This window comes from Anabrus simplex, chromosome 12 (assembly GCF_040414725.1).
Source record: "Anabrus simplex isolate iqAnaSimp1 chromosome 12, ASM4041472v1, whole genome shotgun sequence".
In the NCBI taxonomy this organism is placed as follows: domain Eukaryota; kingdom Metazoa; phylum Arthropoda; class Insecta; order Orthoptera; family Tettigoniidae; genus Anabrus; species Anabrus simplex.
The window spans coordinates 63,917,793-63,945,169 of NC_090276.1; the positions used below are offsets into that span (position 1 = coordinate 63,917,793).

Genomic DNA, 27,377 nt, shown 5'->3' on the forward strand with positions numbered 1-27,377 from the left:
ACTGGCATCTGCGTCTTTAAGGGTGCGGAGCTCGTGAATGTTGAAGGTTGTACCTTTGAGGTTCGACTTGATCACTTGGGTTGGTCAAAGTTTTGTTGGATTCAAAATGGCGGCCAGAGTCATTCCTGGCAGTTGTACATGGTCAAGCATAACCTCCAATTCATTTTCTAAGACTTTGTCCAGAAAATAATGTTTAATAACCCATGGTTCCAAATAAAAGGCTTCTGTTAACATTTGTTTTAGAAAGAGTGTGATCTGCAATAATTTTTTTTTTATTTAATTTATTTTCCGGGTTGAACCGTGTTGTACTTGTACTTGTACAACACGGTTCAACCCGGAAAATAAATTAAAGAATTCTTCACACCGTGGAAGCTTCACTTCTAAGATGCAATAATTTTTATTGGCCCCAGTGCACATGTTGTCGTATTTGTTGTCTGGTGTTTTTCACACTTTTCAGTGCACACTGTTTTTATTTTATAAGCCCCAGCGGAAAAGGTTTTCATATTTGATCTCACGTGTTTGTCACACCTTTTAATACTTTCCCCTCATCTTTAGAAACGGTAGGCTTAGATATAGTTTTCACTGTACCTGCAGATAGACAACGTAAAATGTCCCCATGTCAGAAAAATCGTACCTGGTGTTTCCATATCTCTGTATGATAGTTTTTTTTTTTTTTTTTTTTTTTTTTCCTATATGCATAATATGTGTTCTCCCTTAACATGTTATTTTGCCTTGTACCCTACAGAAATGTATCACTGAGGTTTTACTGTGTATAGAAAGGTGGAAAAATGAATGAGATTCTGAGATGTCATTTTTCCCTCTCTTTTCAGTCCACATACCCTTGACTGGGTGTGGTGGCTTGTCGTGTTATTGGAGAGTAAACTCTATTCTCTCCAATTCTGTGCCAGCTGTGTTGCAACATGGAGTGATTTTCCAACCAGGGTTTTCAACTGGTCATCCTATCTACTGGGACGTCTACCCTGGGGCTGCTTTCTTTCTACTTACCCCTGCACCACCCTCTTGTGCATTGTGCCGTGTTTTTGTAAGGTGTGCTGAAGAATCTCAGATAGCCATCATCTATTTTTCTGTTGGGCTATCCTACGCTTGAGCTTTTTCAAAATGCATGCGTTAAATTGGTGTTCTGCCTGTGATATTCGTACACCCTGGCAGTAGAAAAGTTTCGATTTTGTTTCCATCTGCTTTCTTCATGGTCCGTGTTTCTGTGGAATACGTGACCACAGGAATTATCAGGGCGTTGGCTAGGCACAGTTTGGTTTCTCTTGTTATTGCCCTGTCCTTTTGTATTTCAGTCGTTTTGGCAGTTGCCGTTTTAGTTGTTGCTAGTCTTCTGACTTCTTCTGAGCAGCTACCAGCATTTAAAATCCGTGTTCCCGGATAGATGAACTTATTCACTACCTCAAAGCCAGTTACTTCTCTGATGTGTAGCTGGTGACTGTTTACTCTGTCTACAATTATGATCTTGGTTTCTGCATTGGTTATGTGTAGACCATACTCTTTACTGGCTACTATCAACTACTCCATTTTGACTTCTCTTTGTCCGATGCAGCTATGACCAGGGTATCTTCAGCGTGCCTAAGATAGCTGCTCCAATCCTCCAGCATTTTCACATGATGTGTCCAGAGATGTGCTTTGGTCTGAAAGGTGTTGGAAATGTGTGTTGTAGACCCGTTATTTGCTGTGTTGTTCTTGTTATGCTTGTTGACGAGTTTCTCCTGGTGTGGAGTGATCTCTTGTCCAGCAGTATATTCCTGGAGGCTCCCGTTTCATTGAGTCATATGCTTTTTTTTTTTCAGTCCATAAAGCTTAGGTTTTTACATTGAACTCTGTAGCCTTCTTGATGAGCTGTCAAATGCCCAGGATATGCTCTTTGGTACCTCTTGTGGGTCAGCTGTTTGGCTAGTTAATTTAGGAGGAAGTTCTTTAATCTGTCACTGGCAGTGTGATGGAGGACTGTACTAGTATATCGGAGCAGAACCATCATTCGTTGGTTAACGCTTTCTTGTATGTACATGGGTCTCCCATACAACACTATATAGATTTATCAACACATCAACTCCCACATCGCCATTACTCTCAAGGTTTTAGGGGCCGATGACCTAGATGTTACGCCCCTTTAAACAACAAGCTTCCTTCTCTCAGAGATTTTACTTTCATTCCTTGTAATCCATGACACCTGGGGCCTGTTCCACGAATGAACTTTGCAACTTTTCAACTTTGCACTTTTCACTTTTCAATTCTTGCAAAGTGTAAAGTCTTTCTATTCCACCATGATCTAGGTTGTACTTTTCAATTTCTTCGCAAAGTGAAAAGTCTTTACGAATGAGTGATCCGATAGAGTTTATTCCATGAGCAAATTGTATAGGCCTAATACTCAATGATTTTAATGCTTTACTTTTTGCGGTGAATTTGAAGGTATAATTGTCGTACCGTTGAAGTTTTAATCATGGGAAAGAAAGGTTAGTATTACAGGAAGCTGGCTGTACTGGAAGTTGTCAAGGAGAAACGTGATATCCTTTTTGACAACTTTAAAGATAACCTCTCAAATGATGACACACATCAATGTTAACGAGAGTACCGTCAACACATCCACACACAGAAGGAAATTCACCCTTCATTAGAAATCCCATTGCTATATTATGTGTATTATCAGGCCAACGTACTGTTAGGAAATATTACATTTACTATAACATCTACGACATTGGTATCAGTTCTGCAAATAATTGAATTTGGTTTCCCATGCATTGGTGCTACACCGTGCAGCTGGGCACCATTTACTAATCAACGTAAGCATATAAGAATTTGTTCTTTTTCGGAAAGGAATTGACTTCTTTTTGTTACGTGTTTCAATAAATGTCCGATCATTTCAAGAATATAGTGAGCCTGTGTGGGGGTAATACGAAATCACTCGCGAAAGTCTGTCGAAGTGAGGTTATGAAAATTAATCTCATCTTTGTACGTTCTGTTATTGGATTCTTCATCACTGTCCTCACTTGATGCTAATAAAAGTTCACGTCGTAACGTGTTTATATCACTAAACAAAATTCTACGCCGAGAAACTAGTGTACATACTTGTTAATTACAGATGAAAAGGGAATTATCTCTTTGCAAGATTTATGAAAACTTTTCACTTCATTTCTTTGCACTTAGCATTTCTGTACCAGTGGAGGAACATAACAGGCTTGTAAAGTAAAAAGATTCCTAACTTTTCACTTTGCAAGCTAAATCTGAAAAGTGATGGTGGAACAAAATCTGAACTGAAAAGTGCAAAGTGAAAAGTTGCAAAGTTCGTTCGTGGAACAGGCCCCTGGCGTTTTGAAGTTGTCTCACCACTTTCTCCACCTCTTATCTGACAAGTAATACTCAAATGTTAACAGATATCGATTCCCATAGGTAACCTGAAACATTTGTCCCGAATGAGTAAATTTATAATACCAGTATAATTGGTCTGTTATTGGACAATATAAATTATCCTGCTAACTCATTCCTGTTGCCAGCATTTTGCCCCATTGTGTCAATCTGGGCTCCTCAGTTGGTAACTAGCACACCTACCAAGATGCATGCATACCATGGAGGCCACTGTGTAGGCTACTTGTAGCCACCAGCAGTGCCGGTACGCTATGAGAAGCAGTCTCTTTTTCAAAAACTGATGCTTCCTCGCCAGATGGCTCGCTGTGTGCTGGCCGTCCTAGTGGGAAGTGACAACACCTTTTTAACTCAAAGCAAGATGTTTCATGTTCAATAGGTGTCTGTGTAATGAAATAGACTGCAAGATTATCAGATTAATCAATGATGATGGGGGAAGAATGTGGTAGAAGAAATAAATAAATGGAGTCCCTCTCTAAGCAAAAAAGTTGTACATCATGGCCTTCAAATTGCCCATTCGAAACAATAATGAAATGGAGTGCAATGCTAGACCAACAAGGACAAAAGACTATAGGTAAAATAGATGAAAAGGGCCAGGAGAGACAGTACTGTATGAAGATGTGGAGTGTGTTTATGTCCTTCTCCTGTGTTTTCACGTTTGTCCACTTCTGTTGCATTCTCTTCTCAAGCTTTCTTACCAGAGCATTTATGATCTGTCTTTTTGCTCTTCCTAATGTGTGTTCTTTGTCGTGTTCTGTCTTCATATTTAAAATTGACCATTTTTTGTTCCTTTCCATTACTTAGAAAGAAACCAGGTAAGCAAGTATTTTGTGAGTTAAACGGTTTTATTTGTCCTTCAATTTTATCGGACCTTATAATGTATTAAAGCATATATTTGATTTCCATTATTTAGTGAAATTTACATTTAACTGATGCCTTAAAAAATATAGATGATTTCATGCTTTGAATTGAGCATTATTTTCTTAATGTATAACTTTACATTCATTTTAAGTGATAGTTAAAAAATATAAATCGTGTCGTGCTTTGAGTTGAGCACGTAGTTTTTGTTTTGTATGTTGAGTGTATTGTTTTGACAGGATTTTTATTACTTGTCCCTCTCTTTTTACAGTGTTCGAATCTTGCTTGGAATGAAGTAGTTGTTGAGTTGGACCACCCTGAATTTGTTGTTAAAGACAGACAAGGACTGAACTTACTCCTCACAGCCCTACGGCTTGGGCTTCAAAATCAAGGTTTCCATCCAGAAATGTTCCCATTTGTGGATGTTATCTATCATCATTGGAAGAATGTGGAAGGACAAATGTCTCTCATCCAGCAGATCCTGAAGAACCCCGACTTATTCTGTCTTGCGGACTATCTCTTCCACTCCGTAGCAGTGGACATCTTAAAGGCCTCTCCTGAAAGTGATAACAAAGAGATCACAACGTGGCGATCTTTGGGCCTTGTAGAAACACTATTATATCTAGCGGATCGAGGGATGTACAGTCAGGTTCAGGAGCTCTTCAAAGTACCAATTCAACACTGTCCTGATGTATTAGTGCTTGCCCTCCTACAACTGAATCTCCCAATTGGTGGACTTTGTCAAGAATTGCTCACAAACCTTATTCCAATATTCTTGGGAAACCACCCAAATTCGGCCATCATCCTGCATCATGCGTGGCATCATCAGGTAATGACCTTGTAGTTAAAGTAAGAATATTTATTGTATTTTCTTTTACTAGAAATTTCTTCTATAAACGTGTGTTGAAGGGATTTCATACACAAGCAAATGTACATTTCAGAAAGTACAGTAGAAGTCCGATATAGCGAGAATTCATAACAGCGAAAAATTTACTCGCAATAACGGATTGTCGTTATATCCGATTTTTGTATAAAAGTCGGAAAACCCTTCACACTTTAAAATCGGTATGAAACGACAATAAGTTTGTTCAAAACTTGCGTTTCCGCAGATGATATCCACATTACGGCTTACTTGTATGTTATTTTTCGTAATCCGATACTACGTGAAAGTGTATGTTTCATTTCATTCTGAAAAAAATATAGTTCCGTATTTCTCCGAATCCAAGATGAACCCCACTTTTTTCTTCAAAAAAATTAAATCGGGCTCAAAAAGAAGTTTGTAAAATCATACAGGCCTACTCATTTTAGACTATTTTTAGACGCCAAACATTGACTTTCGTCACGCCGTGTTTTTTTGCAGCTGCACAATTATTTTTTATTTCTGCGGGTTTAAGGACCATTAACTTAACATTGGCATCATAATACCGAAGAGAACTCGTTGAAAATTTTCTGGCAACACCTATTCTACAGCACAACGATCCATCAGGAAATTATTCTTGCTGTCTATAAAACTGTGCCTTTTACGCAGCGTCAGATATAACCGGCTACTGCTACACGTACGTCTCGCTTGTCTGGTGCGGCCAAATTCAACGGCTAGCGATGTATAGGCTTAATCGCGAACGTTGAAAGTCAACGAATGTGTTTATTGCGCCACGGTATGGCCAACCGCCCTTGCGTTTTTCGTGCACATACCTCACAATTTCATTATCGACTTCTTTAAAGAGTCCTTGTTGCGGACCACTGAATGCATTTTTTGTACAGTAACTTACGCATTTTTTCTTCATTTTTTTTTGTCTTCACGCTAACGCCAAATATTGGCTTTAGTTAGGCCTATGCCGTATTTTCTTGCGGCTGCACAATTATTCTACATTTCCGAGTGTTAAATAAACATTAACTTAAACTTGGCATCATAATATCGACTAGAACCTGTTGAAAATTTGCCGGCAATACCTTTTCCCACGTATCTTTACAATACGACTATCCATCACGAAAATATTCCTGCTGTCTATATACCTTAATTTTACTAAGCGTCAAGTGCAATAGACGCATTATGACTCTGCCACTGAGTAGCCATGGCTTTTCTAAGAATTCGAAGGGTCGCATGTTTTGATGCCATTATGCAGATTTGAGAAACACACAGGCACTGTGCACTGTTCAACCAGTACCAGTGTGTAGTAAAGAGGCGGTCGTTTATTGTCAATGAGTTCTGTGCGCGTGTGAAAAGAAGCAGCGTGGTTACCGCGGTAGTTGCCAGTGGTATCCATTAACTTACTGTTAGGCCGCGAATGCAACAACCCTTGAGTTTTCGCATGAGATTCTGAGAAAAAAATGTCTTGGATTCGGAGAAATACGGTATCACTCCAGAGATTTCTGTGGCAAACACCTCAGCTTTCTTCTTCAAACAGTGTCACCTAACCTAACCGTATATGTAGCCTGTCATGAAAACATTTTTGAAACTCATGTAGAGAAATAACCTCCTCGCGAAAAATTTACATGTAAATAACCGTAACTAGACGCGAGAAGATATGAAATATCCTCTGAAATCAGTGATGTACTCTGCCATATCTTGAGGTGTATGACATTCTTACGTAATTTCCGTATATAACATTAAAATTAAGATATATTTTATTCAGTCTTTATTTTTACGAGTTAGCAACTGCTATCGGCCACGTCATTTACGCATTTATTACGAAAACATGTTATCCTCTTTCATTTCGAATTTCCTTTAAAGAACAGCAGTCGATGAGTATTACTAATCAACTCCAACATCGCCTTTGAATGTCAACGAGAGAGTTCGCAAATACACAAAGTGAGAAAACTATACCGTACCAAAGATGATCGATCGCATTTTGTTGCAAACGTTTCAGTTTCCTTATTCAAACAGCGTCACGTATCCTAACTTAACCGTACTATACGTATGATGAAAACACACTTCAAGCGCTGGTAGAGAAATTATACCTTTCTCGCTATAAATTTACATAATAGCCTTTCCGTAATTTAACCAGATGCGGCAAAATACAAACTAACCTATGAAATCAGTTTAGCACTGTGCCATATCTCGAGGCGTATCCCATTCTTACTTAATTGCAGTATTTAGCCTCAAAATTAAGCGGTCGTTTAGTCAGCCTTAACTGTTAACGAGTTAACAACCGTTATCGGACACGTTATTTACGCATTTAGTACGAAAATATGTTCTCTTTCATTTCAAATTTTCTTTACTAATTGACTCCGACATCGTCTTCGAATGTCGACGAGAGAAGTCGCTAGTGCACATAGCGAGGAAACGATGCCGAAGGTAATCAATTGCATGCAATATAATCGATGGTTTGCATAAATATCGGTAACGGAAAAAATCGTGTGCGCTTAATCGCTCGTAATAACGGATGCACCAGTGATAGGGTTCTCGCTGTAACCGAAGGACGATACACAGTTTAATATAGGAATTTTGAAGGTACAGAAAAAAGTCGTCTCTACAATGGAATTCTCGTTATATGCCGTACTCGCTATAGCAGACTTCTATTGTATTTGATATCTCTGATTTTCTTTAAATTTAGCTTGCATCTACATTATTATTGAGCATTTCCCTTGGTGTACAAAAGAATGAAGTGCTTGTGATGCAGTTGGTTATCATATATTTCAATAAACACATTTCCAGAAATAAGACAAAAGCAGGAATTTTTCACACTCTTGAAAGCAGAAGTTTACTTTTAGAGCAGAGGTGCTTGCACTGGTCATTTCGTCCCACTTGCACTCAGCACCGTAAGCGGGCGGGCAGGCTGGTGGTGAGCATGTGCTGTTGAGCCACAGTGATGTGGATATGTCACAGGTCATGAAGGTTGGGCGAAGTTCTCCCAGTCACTCTCGATCACTACGGCGATGCCTGAGCTTCATATGGTGGCAGAAAATAATGAAAGAAAGGGGGCAGAAATACAAGTCATTTTCCATTTATATAGTAAGAATTAAGTTACCTATGTTCATTGCATTTATGTATTTTGACTGGATGCAATAAAGAGTTAGGCTGCAACCTCAAATATGTTTGTTCTGTATATAATCTATTACAGTATTCACTATTGTATTTTAAGAGGTGCTTCAGAAACATTTCTAATATTACAGAGTTAAGATGAATAAGCTGGGGCTTGTGGTTGCTTGGGTTTAAATTATCTGATAAACTCACCAACAATGCAGTCATGCTTACCGGGAATAACATCACTTAGGTTATTTATTTGAAAGCATACTGTATATTAATTTGGTAGATGCATTTTCATTGTTGTTGTACTTTAATCTTGGAAAGTAAATATGTATGTTCTCACTCGTGATTTAGAGGCTGGCTATTATCATCAGACATAGCCTACTATTTTCAGAAATTCACTGAACAGAGAAAGTCACATAACACAACACTGTGCAAAATCAAGCAGTAAACTTGTTGAATTATGTAAATGTTCTGCTGAATGAATTACATTAATTTTACTTTTTTAATTGAAATACTGTCAATTTCACCCAAGAAATTGTCATTTGTAGCTTTGTAAATTGTAACACAAAGTTATAACATATCGGTTTTCTTTGAATGCATAAATATAAGAAGATAAAAACTAACTCTTTATATCAAGCACGGTATAAATCAAACCAGAATATCTTTAAAATGTCTTGTCTTCTTGAGATTATAGTGCCTTTTTAAAAAAAATACTGTACCCCATTCAGCATTTCACTGAGTAGTGGAGGAGAGTTTCGGAGTCATAATTGAACGTCACTGCTCTACTTCTCTGTGAAGTGTATTCACTCTCTGACTTCACTGTGACGTATGCTTGCTACGTAAGCTGCCCTCATTTTCGTCAGGCCAGTCCGGCCTCAACGTGTGCCCAGCTGAGCAACTCTGTTCTAAGGGGTAATCCCCATGAGATTAAAAGATGAAAATTCACAGCCTGTGTCCAGTCATTTGACCGGGTCAGGAATGAAATGAATGAAGCCCCCATCTAGCGGCGAGGATAGGAATTGTACTGGCTGCCGAAGAACAATACTAAATGGCACACACAGTTATTAGTCCCAGTTAGTAGAAACTATGTGTGCAAGACACAATACACTGTTTATATGTTGGTGTAGACCGTCAGACTGGTATTTACTGTAACTCGACCATTATTGTATCTTCTCATTACATCCGTAAACCGATATGTAAAATATGAAGTTCTGTTGTCACAACAAATGCTGAAAAGACCGCATTATCGAAAGTAGTCAAAGAAACATCTAATTTAAGTGGAGGAGAGCGCTCATGTAATTCACACAGAGTTTTCTCTTGGTTTAGTGGTAGCGTGCGTGCTCCCGAATGCTTAGGTTGAAGGTTCGAACCTTGCCACGACAGTGTATATTGTTCTTTTTTTTTTTTTTTTAATCATCTATATTTCACTTGCTGGTCATCCACAATGAGATGAAATAACTTTTTACTGTAGTTCCTCTTTTAACATGGATTTGGAAATGAGTCACAATGAAAGTGGTAATCATACTTTTATGGCCTCAGCTATTGCAAACAGGCTGTTTGGTTTGACACCATCTAGGCTGCCGTGCGACAGTTTCGGCTTTCTATTTTACTCTGCCAGATGGCAGAGTAAACCTGATGTCTGTTGGTCTATCTGTGGCTGAGTTTTTAGTTAATTATGCCAGGTAAACTACAAATGTGTCAGCAGAGATCTCTTATGAGCCAGTGGCCGCATGACGCGGAGAGAATTGATTATTTTCACCATTTTCGTCCGTATTGACTTACATACAAATTTCTATAGAATAATTTTCCGCCCTGTCAATAAAGTGTATAAAGTACTGACAAGGTGGAAAATTATTTTATAGAAATTTGACGTGGAGAGAGTCGAAAGTACTTTTTATCATATGAATATCTCTGCTAGATTTGAATGAGGTCTGGAGGCTGACACTCAATTACCGATCCACGTCAACCGTTTGAGGAGTCTTAAATCTTCATGGTCAGAGGGCTGTTGAGGAGGAGGCCACGGCAGGGTAGCATGCTGTGGACCGTGAAGCCTCTGTTGTAAGTTGGGAGTGTGTAAATTGGGAAGTGTCATCTCTGATGAGATGTGCATGTTAACTTACTGGGAGGGCCCTATCAGAAAGTATCACGAGCCTGGTTCAGATGTGAACCCACGTCAAATGTCGGGATGCTTAATAATGTCAATCGTTTTCTATTATGATAACCATCCACGGCACTAAGCTGAAGTTGTTCACGTGTTTTTGTAGAGCAGGTGCAAGATCACTAATATAGATTGGCCTCCAAAGTTCTCAAACCTGAACATTGTGGAGAAAAAATTGTGTGTTAAAACGAAAGAGGCTCAGCATTTATATAGATGAGAATCAGGCCTGTTGGGGGATCAAGTTTTCAGGGTCTGGGAAGATATCATCCAGTGTGAGGACTATTTATACTACTTGGTGGACTCCATGCTACAGAGAATCCAATGAACTGGGGAAGCCCAGGACATGTGGGTAAAGTATTCCCCGTGCCTGTTTGTTATGCTTTACTTTTTTTCTTATATTGTGTGAGGAAGACACGTTTATCTTCCAGATATAAATCCAGTTGCTTTCTTTTGTCCCATGAGCCTGGCAAGGTCTAAAAGTAGCCAATGGGTTGTTAGGCACAAATACTTATCCGTTTTCTTTTTTACGTTGTTATATGAATGGCTGTAAGATGGTGACCACAGCGCCTGCAACGGTAGTAAAATATTTATGGAGGGAGTGGCGTTCGAATTTGCATCCTTCTTTGAGACGAGTGAGGTAGAGAGGCACATTGGGCAATGACTGGAATAGCATATTGCCCTCGTAGATGCCATGCCCAGCCTGATATTAACCCCAAGGCATTGGGTAGCATATATTACACATTCTTCATGTAATTTTACAGTGCATATACCAGAATTGTGTGTAGCGTTTGTGTGGACTCACTCCTTAAACTTCCCACACAACGTCTATAATGCCTTGAGTAACTTGGGACTTTACATCTTGTGACAACAAGGGATGGGCCATTTATTTCTAGATCTGTAATTTTATATAGATTTTTTGCAGGACTCAGATCTTATTTTGGAAGTATAAAAATTCTCTATGCTTTTTTATTCCTTGCAGGCATTGTTAAAATGTGATCATTTTGGTTCATCCCTGAGAATAGCTAAATCTGATGAATTCAACAAAATTTTAAGTGTAACATCGTATCAAGTTATGAAACACGATAGCCAAGAATAGTTTGTTCTTTTGTTTTTTCTTTGACCAAGGAAGTAAATGATATAACTCTCACAACAAACATCATGTGAGGTACAAAGCACTGTTGTGCTCATGCGCTGTGCGTACATTTCTCACTAGGCCATACATTTATGCACAAAAATGCAAATATCCTAATAATACTGCTGGGTATTTTTCTGTGAAAATTGGTACAGAGACGGAGGATGGAATGTATGTGATCAGTCTAAAAAACCCAAAAATCTTTGACTGTAAAACCCCTTCATATGCGTGTATATTCTTACTTACTAAATTGAAATTTCTGTGAGTTTCTAGGCTTTTTTTTTTTATTTTTTTTTTTATTTTTATTACAGATATACCATTTGACTGTATGATCATAGCGTGCACACTGAGCTAGAATAACATAGAGAGGTGGAAGCGCTGCCTGGCTGAAGCTAATTGAACATATACCCGCCATGTTTCCAGTAGTTACATAAGCAATGGGACATGGTTCTCGAATGACAAAAAATGTTGAAAATATGCGTTATAGAATCACTGGTGCAGAATTAAAGACCGTTAGCCAAAAGTGTAGAGCATTATGATCATAGTGTGAAAAGCGCCACTTCATCCTCGTGGTGATGCCAGGCCAGCATCACGATCAGCTGATTATAGGGTAGGTCGAAAGGGATATAAGAAGAACCGTGATGCAGTGACATATGAACAGGCCACGAAATTGAAATCCTGCTTGGATGTTGTGGTTAAGCGTAAATTACTAAGATAGGTTACAATCTCATTCTGATCATATTTTTACACGTATTGCATCCCCATGAGTAGCACTATAATGGTTTAATGTAATTATTTCTAATATTGTAGGGGACACATCGTAATTTGTCATTACAGTATCGTTCTGGAATTGCTTTTTAACGTCAAAGGTTTTCGGCGATGAAGAGATGGAATAGGGCTAGTATTGGGAAGGTGGCAGCTGTGACCTTAAGGTACAGCCTGGTGTGAAAATGGGAAAGCACAGAAAACCATCTTCAGGACTGCCGTGGTAGGATTCGAACCCACCATCTCCCGAATGCAAGCTCATAGCACCCCCTGTGGGTTGGGGCAGTAGAACAACCACCACGGTATCCCTGTCGTAAGCGGCGACTAAAAGGCGGCCCGACGGCCTCTTCACTTGGGAGCATGGGTTGGCGACCACAGGTCCCTTAGCTGAGTCCAGGCATTGGTTTCACTTACTTATGCCAGGATCCTCACTTTCACATATCCTATCCGACCTCCCTTGTTCAATTCTTGTTCTTTTCTGACCCCAACAGAATTAGGTTTGTGAATACTAGGGGGTCTTTCATTTTCATGCACTTTGTGGCATTTGTCTCTTTATGGCAGACACCTTCATTTTGGAAAGCATCGGACCTCTTCCATTTTTTTTCCCTTTTGATTTGAGTTAACAGCTCTACTTCCTCCTAAAATAATAATCACCACCACCACCGAGCTTACAGATGTGCGACTCTAACAGCAAGGTCATCTTGCTTGGTGCTTGGTTTACTAGGTGAAGGGTAACCTTGAAAGTTGTCCATTATGAACTGTAGCCTAATTTTAAATATTACCGGGCAAGTTGGCCGTGCGCATAGAGGCGGGCGGCTGTGAGCTTGCATCCGGGAGATAGTAGGTTCGAATCCCACTATCGGCAGCCCTGAAGATGGTTTTCCGTGGTTTCCCATTTTCACACCAGGCAAATGCTGGGGCTGTACCTTAATTAAGGCCACGGCCGATTCCTTTTAACTCCTAGGCCTTTCCTATCCCATCGTCGCCATAAGACCTATCTGTGTCAGTGCGACGTAAAGCCCCTAGCAAAAAAAAAAAAAAAAAAAAATTAAATATTAATGCAACTGAGATCTACAATAAACACTTCACAAATTTCACAAATATCTATAAATTACTGCTTTTACTATGCTTGGTGTACGTTTGGCTTAAACAGGCCTGTATCAAACCAATGCCCAAGCATAAGGCATACAGAGTGATACATAGCCTTCAGAACCCTTATGGAGAAAACAAAGAAAGAACCTGAATATCAAACTTCAGTGAATCACATACCAACAGATGACAACAAAAATTAACTCCAGGGACGAAAGATAAACAGGCTACCAAGAAATAATCATTTATGATGTGCCGGAAAATGGAAAAATCAATGACCATACATCCGCAAGCATATGGCTGGCAATCTTGAAAGCGAGAATCTAACTTTTCATTCCTTAAAACTTTTGTTCTCGCGCTAACTTGCTTTGTTTTGACAGCCATTAACATGGCTGCCCTTTATCAACTTGCTTCTGCAGGGCACACTGATGTCAGGCATATAGCTCCTCTATTTTATTCTAGTTTGTTGGTGTGCACCGACTCTTTATGCTTGTTGCAGGTAAAAGTTCAAGCAATTATGTGGTATTGTGGGAATACCATATGGTATAACTTCTTGGTGGATCTGATGTGTGTGGGAATCAAGCATGGGCTTTAATGTCAGAAAATTGTGAAACGAAAATATATCAAAATGAAATTTACTAATAAATGTGTCATTTCGTATTATAACAAAAAATTCTTGCTTGCTAAAAATATATTTAGAGCTCATTCCTCTGAACTGAAGTTCCTGTACTAAGCTCATGATTTTCAGATTTATTTGAAATATAAAACCATTAAATAATGAAATCAGCATTTGTAATTTTGGACCAAATGTGTAGTATAGTGTAGTGCAATGTAATGTAGTGTTGTTTGAGATGCCAGAGATTGTGGGATCAAATACCATTGCAGTATGTTGGCATTTAGGAGTGTTTAAATATGTTGTGTGTATCAGTAGATTTATAGTCAGATTTAAAATAAAATCCTTTTCAGGCAAAATTCTTGCACTCCAGCATCTCTCAATAGATCTACTACTATAAGAGACGTAAAGGTCGTTACATTATTATTTGGCCTTTTCATATTTCTCTGTTCACTAATATAGTTGTGTTTTCTTGTGCTTGATTGTAGAACATGGCTATTAAACCAGTCATTATGCATGCGATGGCAGAGTGGTACATCCGTGGAGAAAGCGACCAGACAAGACTTTCACGTATTCTAGATGTCGCCCAAGATCTCAAGGTTTGTTTCTATCGGTAATATTTGTTGTAGAAAAAATTCTTCATTAAAAACATAGTTTTCATGAAAATTCCTTTGTTTCAGGCTTTATCAATGCTCCTGAATGCCCAATCATTCCCGTTTGTGATTGATTTGGCATGCTTGGCATCGAGAAGAGAGTACTTGAAACTGGAGAAGTGGTTGGGTGACAAAATTCGAGAACATGGAGAGCCTTTCATCTCAGCCTGTGTAAAGTTCCTTCAGGTAAATGCTTTACAACAATTTCCATAATACGCTAAACCTTCATTCATATATGTATCAGTTGCCTGAAGAAAACAATGTGTACGCAGTGTTTTCCCTAGGACCTTTCCAATGGGCGGACCACTCTGATGTTTTTACCGAATGCCTGGCTAACATAACCTGGATATGAGCTAGTTGCATAATATTAATACAGTAGAGTCTCGTTATTCCGAACTAATTGGGACCGGAGTCTGTTTGGATTATAAAATTTTCGGATTAATAGGAAAATATTTTCTAATAATGATGTTATTGTTTTCACGTCCCGCTAAATATTTTTATGGTTTTCGGAGATGCCCAGGTGCCGGGATTTTCTCCCGCAGGAGTTCTTTTACTTGCCAGTAAATCTACTTACACGAGGCTGACGTATTTGAGCACCTTCATATACCACCGGACTGAGCTAATGAAGTTGACATTGAGTGGATGGAAGCTGACTGTCATCAATTACAAACAGACCAAGAAATTGTACCTATGGTAGAGAAGAAATCTGGAGTTGATGGGGAACAGAGTGACGACGATGAAGACCACAATAAACAACCAGTGTCACATTCAGATGCTGCAGCCGCCTTAGAAATTGGCGTACGCTACGTCGAGCAACACTCCGCTGCTACTACTACTCATGTGATGTTTATGAGACGCTGCTTTAACACTGCATCTTCGAGTAGGTTCCAATCACTATGGAAAAAAAAACACTAACAGACTTTGTAAAGATAAACGACCAGTGATTGATGGTTTATGATGTGTAATTATGTTTATATTAAGTTATTCAAGTAAAATATGACTAATAAAATGAAAGTAAATCCTCATTCTATAATATGTTCTTTCATTTCAATAAGGATATTTTTTAAAAGAAAATGAATATTTTAGTTCGGATTAACCGGACTTTCGAATTAACGGGACTCTAGCGTACGTATTTGAATCATTGGGTGTTCCAAATTAATACACAAATACTGTACAACTGTTTGTTTATGATTGTTCATTATTGTCAGCATAATTTCATCAGTTACATCGGAGTTTAAATGTTTAGCTTGACTGTCACGTAACGTAGTGTGCGAGCGGTGTCTGGATTAGCAAGGAATCGCATATGAACACTCTGTTCCGCATGACTTCACAAACTCGTATGGCACTCCACAGCAACCAAGTGGCAAACCCCAGTGTTACATGATTATAAACGAGCAGTAGAACACCAGAAGTTCAAAATACTCTGTTATGTGTTGCTCTTGATAACGACACTAAAATTTTGCTGTTAATGTTTACTTTTCTGGTTATTATTGTTAATGCACTGAGGGGGGGAATAAATTGAAATTGTGTCATACTCATTTTCTGCGTTGTATTCCCTGTCCGGCTAGTCATTCCTGCACCCAGCTGACGAAAATTTCTGTTAAGAGCACGGGGTACATATGAAAAACGTATAAAGGGTTGTTTACCTAGAGACAGGCTTGTTGCGTCACGCCAGGTGCAAACCCTCCTCTCTATATAAAAGTAGTGTTCATGTTTTCTTACGGAGTGCAACACGTCCTACGCCAGCGACAAGTGCTCGGCGTGTTGGGCTGACTGGTTCCGTACGACTTATTGCGTCTCGCCCGGCGTACTATTTGGATTCAGAGTTCATCCCATGATATTACTTATAAATTCATGGTTGGTATACGTACACACATTGGCCACAATGTCGCAACATGCAAGTTTCATTGCTGCGGAGGTTGAGTAATTAATTGTAATAGTTAGTGGCCATCCAATTCTGTGGGAGCTGAAGAACGTTGAGTACAAAAATACTGTAAAGAAAGAAATGATTTGGGCAGATATCGACAATATGATTAACAAAACAAGTAAACACATGCGTGAAAAGAAAAAAAAATATTTACAGTACATTATATGAAGTAATTCCTTATTGTTTATTATTATTATTATTTTGTGCACACTAAAACAAAAGAATGTATATAATTAAACATTAGTATTATTATTGTTGAATATAAGTGGTCATTATTATTTTTAATGGCTGATTTTTGTTGAAGTCTATCGGGTAGTGTGCTTAAAGATAGTCTGAGGCACCAAAGTGAGCAAAATATGCACTATTGAAATAATCTGTAAATCTGCTTCTTGTCTGAAATCCTTCTGATTTTGCAAAACCACCTGTCCCTGTAGGGAAATCCTGTTCATGGGTATTCTGCGACAACTTCACGGCGTGGTGAGCTGATAAGTATTCATCCCTAAGACCATATTATGTAAAAAAACTGCACACGGTAACTAACTAATATACAGTTTCATTTTTCCAATTGATAGGTGTGTAAAACATTCGGAAAGCTGTGGACATGATTCCGAAGGCGTTCTCGGATAGTCTTCATACTCTGCATAGTTGAAAGTTGGTTTATTCCTATTTGACATTTACTTCATTGTAAGGCCCAGTTTCTCAGCAGGTGTTATTGGTAACTTGATTGATTAGATTGACAGTTTGCACTGAAAGGCCTTGTTCAGTGAGGTGCAAAATGAAGGCGAATTTTTCATGGGAGATTCTGAAATGAATTTCATTTTTTTCCCCTCTTTGTCCATCTAATGTTTTGTAATCAGGAATTCAAATGTTGCTTTGTTGGCTCTTTTCTTACATCCCATCTTCCAGTCTCCTTATTTTTGACCACTCACGAAGTGCGGACTCTCCCCCTTCATCCTCAATCACCTGATCAAGTAACGGGAGCACCGCTAATACTTTTCTTTAGCTGAATATTATCCATAACACTGAAAGATAATACTACACTGATTGTAACTCAACTGACAACCTAGTGCGCTCTCTAGGAAAAACACACTACTTGAACATTTTATGTTGCGCTGGGCGCGTTACGTTTATTGAGCATATCACGTCCGGTGCGACGCGATAATGCGGCCTCTAGGAAACAGCCCTTAACAAAGTGTGCCTACCATATATGAGGAAAAAGGTAGGTGCATAAAAAATGAGTTAATGGAGGCTGTTTGGTTTCTCAAACAGCACCACCAAAGTTTATGCAGTTATAGAAAAACAACAAAAACTAATACCAAGGCTCTAATAAGGCATATGTTAGAAAGGATGATGAGTGGGGTAACTTGCTGTTGCTTTTCACACTGGGCCTGAAAGTGTCAATGCTGCACAACTTGCACCATTCATAACATCCAGATACAGTGATCGTCCTCCGAATGTAATTGCTAACACCACCCATACCCCAGCAGCTTGCATGAGGGACAATACCATGTATCAGATAATGCTATGCTGTTCCACGAGACAGGTCACACCTCCCAGCCACATGTGGATATGCATTGTTTCAGAACAATTTTCGTTCTCATCATTTTCCTATAGTTACGTGTAAAGGAAAATGAACCTTACCGTACCATACTGTAGGGATGTATGTTTGCGTGACTTATTTACATACTCCTATAGTATACTGTATACAGTGTGGTTGCAAACAGCATGAATCAATTGTATGAGCGAGGGTCTTCCTTTATTCGTGTCAGAAGTATCAACTTTACTTACAGATATTTAACAAAAAGCAACAAGATATCTACATTCCTACTATACAAATATACAAGTCTATTATACAATCACAGATAGAGCAACAATATTCGAGAGCTAGATGATGCTTGCCCAGTATTGGGCGACGTCAATAGCGTTGGGGGAGGCTGCAATCAAGTCTTTCATAGTGCACATTGAAGGACATAAAACACACTGACATAGATGTTGGATCGTCTGCTGCTCTCCGCAATCACAAAGTGATGAATCACTTGAGAAGCCCCATTTCCGCAAGTTTACTTTGGTTCTGCCGACTTCTGTACGGAGTCTGTTAAGGGCTTTCCATACTGTCCACTTCTCCTGGTGTCCACATGGAAGACTTTCCTTCGGCGAGGGTTGGTCATAGTGAGTGATAAATAATTTGAAAAAAGATATTCAACATCGTGCACTGTTGCGATTTTATCAGCTGCTGAGTTTAGACAACCGGATCGCTTTGCAGGCGATTTCAAATGTCTTTGCGAGGCGGTGTTCCTAAATTTTCACGTGGCTTATGACCAGCTTGAAAACCAATGGAAGGTAAAATTTCACCTTTTCAGTACAATATATCAAGTAAATGATATTACATAAGTTTTGGAACTAGTTTCAGCCACTTAGTGGCCATCTTCAGCCAAATAAAAATTAAACAAATCATGTGATAACTAATGCCCGGTTTCTCCAACTCTGTGTTCCATTTTACTTAACAAGTGTTATTAATTTAACACTTCGGTTAAAAGAGCCCTGTTTCACGAACACCTTTGTTTCATAACAAATGTTGGAGACAAATTAACACATTTCCATGAGATTTCTGAACATTTTTGGCGGTGAGCGTCTTTTGTTTTTTTACATAAAGCGCTCCTAGCGGTATGTTGGAATAGTATTTTGCCACACATGGTTGAAATTATTATGTAAACATATGTAGTAAGGGGCAACAAAAGCGTTATTATGGTGAACGCGGGACAAATGTTGTTCATCATCATCGTTGACCAACTCCAGTTTCCCAGTTGTGGTATAAGAGCTCCTTCCATTTTGTTCGGTCCATGAACCATTCTTTGTTCACAATCCACTCTCAATCCTGTCCTCTCTCCTCTGCATCCTTCTTCACTAAGCCTGTCCATTTTTCTCTAGGTCTGCCCACTGGTCTCTTTCCCCCTATTTCTCTTTCATACTCCTCTTTTTGAAAGTGTGCGAATGTGCTTGAAAAATGAAAGTATGGACTGTTATATCACAACGTTCAATATTATTCTTGAATGAGTGCAATCTAAGGCTCCTACATCACCAGGTAAATATAATAATTGATATGTGTGAATGATTTTCAAGCATTCTTTTACTGCGGGGAAAATAATGTAATGCCGTGTTAATGCTGGAATGGCAGCAGGAATTATTTGCAGAATTCTAAACACTCTTGTCTTGCACTCGTGAACATAGTCGCCTACAATTACATGAAAAGTGTCTCAAGCAGAATATCTAACAACTAGAGGCCAGACCCTGCGGTCAACAGACTTCAGCAAGTTTCAGTGTACCTGTGGGGGAACACCCAAATCGTGTATAAGGGTTGAGGTCAAATAACATGACACAGGATCCGCTTCGGACAAAGTGGACGTAATAGAACACTAAAAGGCAAACTAATTTTACTCATACATGTCACGTTCGCAACCTAATAATTTCTGAACAATTACATTTAAAAAGTTTGTACCATTTCCCACTCGTACTGACTTGTGCACCGAGCCTGCTTTCCAGCTGAGCTCAAGGTCGCGAATAATTGTAATTTCTGACGTTTTGATTTTTTCTTTCCAATTTGTGATTAGTGATGGGCAGAATTGAATATGATGTATTTGAGAACTTTTGAAAATCAATACTTACATTCAAAACCATATTCTTGAGTTCAACATCATTTTTAAAAGTTGATGAAGGCCAATTTATGCGGTACAGCATTTCCAGAAACTTGCTACGAACATTATACCGGCGACAAATTACAATGGAAGATTTAAAAAAGAAGGAATTTTGTCATCAGGTTGAGCGCTTTTGTATTTAGTGTGCTTTATTTCAATGGATTAGAGAATTAAAAACTACTTGTGGTCGATTGTTGTTTGGCTGGGCGTTATTAGTTTTTTCGTTGAGTTTGGCTGATCGAAGTTTCTGAACTGAAAGGAGTTTTCACAGGAAACTGACTAAGTTTCCCCAGTAACGCTGAATCCCACCCGGAGGGCCCGAGTTCGATTCCCGGCTAGGTCAGGCATTCTTACCCGGATATCAGGGTTGGTTCCAAGTCTGCTCAGCCTGTGTGATTAACTTTTGAGGGGCTATCTAATTGTGAGATGGCGACCCTGGTCTAGAGCACCGGGAATAACGGCAGAGAGGATTCGTTACACTGATCATGCATCTCCTCGCAATCTGCAGGCCTTCGGGCTGAGCTGCGGTCGCTTGGTAGGCAAAGGCCCATTGGAGCTGTAGTTTGGGTTAGGAGTGTTTGTAAGATTATAATTATACATATTTCATTTTTGTGATGTTTAAGCCAAACTGTTGATTATTTTCATTCGTTCCCGGATTTTCCGTTTTCCCATGTACGTTTTTTTTCTTTTCTTTTTTTCATGGTCCCTCCAGAAACGGAGAATCAAGGTTCCATAGTATTACTGTGTATGAAATCAGAAAGCATAGTTTCAAGAAAACAATTCAGAAAATATATGCAATAACAGTAATTAATTCTGTCAAAACATAAATGGCTTATTGGATGAACTATTGTTGTTACAGATTAATACCGTATTTGCTTGTGTAATAAGCACACTTTTTTTGACAAAAAAACCTGGCATTGATTATTTTCACCATGTTGGTTAATCCTGCCGTATTGACTCATATTCAAATTTCTATAGAACACTTTTCCGCCTTGTCAATACTTCACATATTTTATTATACTTAATTACTGTACATGTTTCGAGAGATAACTACTCTCTTCTTCAGCGGTGCCAAAACATCTGTTACAAGTAAAATATGTAATGCGAGTGGAATGTATTTTTTTTTGAAGTCTTTGTTTGTAAAATACGATATGATGTTTTATTTTTATTGACCTAACCTGTACTGTATAATGTTGTAACATAGGCATTTGTAAATAGTAGAATTCTGTCTATAGTTCCTGGAAAGATCCAGAAAGTTACATAACTTTTGTACAGGGTGTGTTACTTTGTTGGTATGTGTTCTAGAAAGTGTGTTCTGTCTATTCTGGAAAAATACGACTTTCGCGATCATGCGTATTCTAGAATGTTAGTCAAAGTTCGCGATCGAAAATAAGGTTGTGATTGGTGAGTCTAGGTGGCGATAGGGAACTCGTGCACGCTGATTGGCTGCCTCCAAGGCCAGTAATTCCTATATATAGTGAGTGAGGCAGTGTTCGAATGAATTCTGTATCCTGAATTCTGTCGGTCTCGGTTTATCTGTCTGCGAGCAGCCTATCTGGTTGACGTCCCCCGGTTTCCGGGATGGCACACTCCTCGGGTAAGCATTCTTGAATTCCTTTCCTGCTAAAATTTCCGTAATGTTCCGATTTGCTTTTCATACTGGAGTCTGCCCTAACCTCGCCTAGATTCACCAAATTAGTTACTTATGATGCCTTAGTTTTTCAGCTGGACTTACCTGTTCGTTTCCGAGGCATTCCCATTTCTTGTTTCACTAAAATATGTATATTGTAGTTTAACATTATTTCCCTTGGGGGTTGCCTCTGGTAGTTCTGTATCACTTGAGGTACGCTAGATTTTCTATAACCTGTAAATTGCATTGTACTACTGCATTGGAAACTGGATGTACAGTTGATTTGAAATTTGAATTTACACTGCTACGAATAACCTATGTATATCACTGAACTTATAGCTCATAACGTGGAATGTATTTGTAAAATTATCTTGTAAATAATATTTTTAAAAACGAAGGATCACGGTGATTCGTTTCAGAATCCGCTATCTAAGCCATGTCCATGCCTTTGGTAAGTTCCCAGCCCTTTCATCTTCCCGGTTTGTTGTTCACTAGTTGGCCCTACTGATATTTCGTACATGTTTTGTTGGAGATCCGAGTAATGCCAGCTACTGTTTTTCCGAGTGTGTAGTGTTTTCTTATATTATGTAGTTTGCTCTTACCTTCCCCTTTTAACTCTGTTTGTGCCTTGTTTGGTGTTACCCCGGTAGTAGAGGTAACAACATCAATTAATCTTTGGACTTGGTACATTGGTACAAATATACTTATCAACAGAATGGTTATATATAAATCTTGAAATTGTTAAAATATTTCTTTGTGTTTCAAGATCACAGAATACACTATGTGTAGCACTTACTTAAAATATATGTTCATAACAGACTGCACAGAGCATTACTGCGTCAGGTCGGCACAGACTTGCGCATTGAATTAGTTGGAACATTGCAATTTTGAAATACCGGATTTCATAATAGAACGTCTGCTTGTCACAATCTGCGTTAATAAGTGCAGTTGCTTAGATGAATCATGATATAGCAGAAATGCCATCCAGAAACTGAGCTCCGATTGCAAATATTTTCACGTGCTACTTGCAAAACTCTTTGAACTGCACAGTAAATGCTCAAGAAACAGGTGCATTAAATACACGGACATATCCCCCACCCTCCGCTATGAATTAAAGAATTGAGGTGCGTAAATTATGCTATGGCATGAATTACTCGTGTAAATACAGTAATCTCTGAAAATATTGGTAAAACAAATATAAAAAATTCACTCATACAAGATCATAATGTTCATCTGGATGTTGTAGTCCTAAATGCTGTGAAAAATTAGTTATCAAGAAATACAGGTAATAGAAAGACACAATTATGTGACAAATCAAGTTACACATAGAGACAGGAAGACGAATAGGAACCCAATATAGCATTCCCGCAGGGACTGATAAGCATTGAAAGAGGGATCAACTGAAAAGGAGACAAGGACAAACTTGAAAATACAAAAGGAAAAATACAATCTCCAGTCTCTACATCTTCCTAACACTGCCACCTTGAGATGGGTAGGATCTTTTGTCGTCAATTCAAGTTTTTCTACATTCATTTCCTCTCAGTCCTCGGCAAGCTCATTTCTGCCTCCCTTGCGTCATCATCATTTCGGGCTTCGAAACTCTTTCTGAGAGGTCATTTTGACCACTCGATTCATGATGTGTGAGATAAGAAGGAAGCCGGATAAACACAGGAAGAGAGAAGCAACACAAGATGCATATAGGTGGTAAAATACTGGGTACACAGAGAAACTCTGAAGAACAGGATCCTCAGGGGTCAATATTGGTAAACACTTGTGTATGTTTTCCATGGCTTTTCTCTTCACACGAGACCTTGGAGTGTTTAAAGTTAGATTATGTTTGAATTGTGATTTCATTCTTTGCTGGTGGGTTAGCTGTTTTGTTTCGAACCACGAAAATGTTCAATAAGATTCCTATGTCATAAAAAGATGTCCAATTTATAGGATACTTGTTTTGAAACTCTTGTTAATGAATCTATTATTTGCCAGTTAGGTGCGACAAGATTAGTTTAATAGAATACTTTATGTACCAGTAGCTCATTTACTGTGAACAGATTTACTAGTTCTGAGACTGTACTGGTTATCATGAGTTGTAAATATGCAATTAGGAACACAATAAGAAATCAATCTGAAAATAGCCAGTTATATGCTACTTTTTATTTGCTTTCATTTTCTCCATTGTAATTGAATGTTTGACTAATTGCATTATATATCTTACTTCTTAATAGTGTAGGCTTGGGTTGTACTGCTTCAGCAGTTACTTGCGATAAACAATGCAGGTCAACTAGTCAATAATATAAAGTTGTTTATCAAATTTCTTGCATCTTCTTGTTGACTGAAGTGTGGAAAACTAACTTTATTTGCCTCTTTTGTAGCGTCGATGCCCGCAAATTATGGGGAACATTGTGAAGGAAGGAGACAACCTACCAAAGGGGGCTCAGCTTCCGCACGAGACACTGACCAACATGCTGGCGTGTTTGCAGGTCTGTGCAGGGTAAGTTCAATGAACTACACAAATCAATAGTCTGTAAACATAGTGAGAAAAAGTTCAAAATTGATCACTGCATTTGTACTTCCACACTCATTACAGTATAATAAATCAGTATTAACAGTAAACAGTAGTTGATTTTCAACAGAATATAGATAGGAAGATTTGTTGTTAATTGTTGTCCTTTTTCACCACGACCATAAAAAAAAAGCAAAAATAAAAAATTAAATTTAAAAAATTAAAAAAAAAGAGGAGTAGAAAATACATTCAGATCCCTCATGTTCTGATACCCTTGGTTCTTTGCTTCTATATCTTCTTCTTCCTGGTCATTCTCCGAATCATTTGGGGTCAGCTTTCCTCTCTTCCAGTACTGTGTGTTTTGACCCTATCCTTGGATATGTCGTGTTGTTTCAGGGCTTTTGAAATATGAGCTTTCCGTCTCATTTTCGTTCGCCCCATTGCTGGATTTCCCTAGACCTCTAGCCAGTCAACTCGATGTGCTACATAATCTTCAGGTTGTCTTTGAAGATGCCCATACCACTTCATTAGCTTTTCTTGAAGCTTTTCTTTTTTATTGAAGTTACCTTAGAGACGGGCAGATTTCATCATTGCTTTTGTATACGATTATTTTTTTCTTAATTTAATTTTAATTTTACATAACTGCCTTCCAACAAATTTAGCCCCATAGAACTCGGTATACTCATTAACAGCTATAGCAGATTGTATTCAAATATTTGGAATGAGTTGATTTAAAATTTTGGCAGGATTTCTTTAGCACAGTCGTTACAGTGTCATCTCTAAGACAGGAGTGGTGGTGGTGATTACTATTTTAAGAGGAAGTACAACTTGGTAACTATCCTCTGTTTAACACTAATCAGAAAGGGGTGGGGGGTGGAAATAGAAGGGGTCCGACACTTCAAAAATCAAGATATCGGGCAAAGAAAGACAAGGACTGCGAAGGGCATGAGAATGCAAGACTCCCTAGACCTCGGAGCCTAATAGTGTTGGGGTCAAGAAAGTACAAGAGTTGACCAAGCTAGGTCAGACAAGATAGATGAAAGTGAGGAGCCTGGTGCAAGTAGAAGCAAAGCCAGGACTTGGCTCAAGGTCCCATGTCCGCCAGCTTATGCTCCCAAGTTAAGAGCCTATGGGGCCCTTTTAGTCGCCTCTTACGACAGGCAGGGGATACCATGTGTGTTATTCTAGTGCCCCACTTACAGGGGGTCTAAGAGTGGATGGTAAGCAGAGTCTCTTTCTAAATACTTCAAGAAACCTTGGTATGGAACCTCGGGCTCCCAGTAAAAAGACCATAAACCTTGATTGACTCAAGGTGATATTTATCTTTGAAGAATTTTGCTGTGTTTTCATAAGTATAGTGGAACCTCAATTCTCCAGTTTGTTGAGAGACCACAAAAAAACATACAACACGGGAAAACGGAAAATTTGGGAATGAATGAAAACCACCAGCAATTTGACTAAACATCACAATAATGATATATGTATAATTATAATCTTACAAACACTCCTAAACCAAACCAAACCAAACTACAGTTCTAATGGTCCTTTGCCTACCAAGCGACCGCTGTTAAGCCTGAAGGTCTGCAGATTACTAGGTGATGCAGGGTCAGTGTGACGAATCCTCTCGCGGCCATTATTCCTGGCTTACTAGTTCGGGTTCGCCATTTCACCATAGATACCTGAATCACATAGGCTGAATGGACCTGGAACTAGCCCTCATATCCGGATAAAAATGCGTTACCTGGCCAGAAATTGAACCCGGTCCCTCCGGGTGAGATGCAGGCAAGTTAGACCGTGGTACCGGCTTCAAACATTAATTACCTATACACTAGTTAAAAATCTTGATATTTTATATTCACTTTTGCCAGGGAAACTTCGTCTGTTTCCCATGAAACTTCTTTCAGTTCAACAACTTTGATTAGCCAAACTCTTCAAAAAATCTAATAACGCCAAGCCAAACAACAATCGACCAGAAGTAGTTTTTAATTCTCTAATCTAATAAAATAAAGCACATTAGTTACAAAATTTCTTTAACATGATGGCAAAATTCTTTCTTCTCTTAAACTTCCATTGTAATTTGGTCACCAGTGAGGTTATATAATCTATTAACTTCATTGTCCATATTGATGATTCTAGTATGCACAAATATAAAGACAGGAACCTTCCACCTAATCAATACTTTATTAATATAAGGTGTATAAAACATTTCTATTACACAGTAATATCACAGTATCAGTTTCGACCTTTTACTCAGGTCATCTTCAGCTGCTTTAGGAACCTAGTATTAATAACAATGTACAATTCTAAAACACTACTTAATCTAATCATGAATGACACATATTCATTGAAATAATATTTTATAGTGTTAAAATATGCTTCCGGTGCAGTTCTCATAGTCTAAAATGTTCAATAGTATTCTTGTGACACACTTAAAAACATCTCGAACTGTGTTGATAAAACATTATTTCCATCAATTGCTCATGGTAAGTTCTAAGGTGCATAGGTGAGTTATAGTTGTGAAGAATAATCTAGTATGTTCACCAGTATATTGAGACTCTGTTCTTGACGAGTGCACACACTCATTTACTTTGTTTGTTATTGTGGAATTAACCTACTTAATTTATGCCAAAACATCATAATGTTGAGTTGTAAGTTGCTGTATTATACAGTGTCGGCATCATTAGTAGATTTGGTAAGTGCGAATGCTCTCCTCTTCATACTTGTGTTTCATTGGACATGTCAAATAATCTTTGTAGAATAATAATTAGGAACACCTTTTTAAGAGTGAACACCATTTCAATTTCTGAGGAATGGGTATCGATTGCAAGACTTTACAACCACAAAGGAACACTATCTTTGGATGTAGACCACAAAGTAAGTGCCAGAAAGAAGAAAGTTTTTCTTCTTTGTTGGGCTTTTGTCTTTGCGCAGTATTGTTGCATATTCTCGTGGAGTAGCTTCTTTCCTTTTTATGCTAGAGTTTGTGTGTAAAATACCATGGAT

The 27,377-nt window shown here is 38.5% G+C and overlaps 1 protein-coding gene across 7 annotated transcripts in view; it reads left to right on the forward strand.

Annotated features, from left to right (window-relative positions):
- The window catches only part of Not1 (CCR4-NOT transcription complex subunit 1), a 403,150-nt gene that overhangs the window by 55,336 nt on the left and 320,437 nt on the right, over positions 1 to 27,377 (forward strand). For all 7 annotated transcript variants that reach the window (XM_067156230.2, XM_067156231.2, XM_067156233.2 and 4 more), the window contains exons 7-10: positions 4,514 to 5,071; positions 14,458 to 14,568; positions 14,650 to 14,808; positions 24,244 to 24,362. In XM_067156230.2, the coding sequence (XP_067012331.2) occupies positions 4,514 to 5,071; positions 14,458 to 14,568; positions 14,650 to 14,808; positions 24,244 to 24,362 (947 nt within the window). The remainder of the gene's footprint in view (positions 1 to 4,513; positions 5,072 to 14,457; positions 14,569 to 14,649; positions 14,809 to 24,243; positions 24,363 to 27,377) is intronic.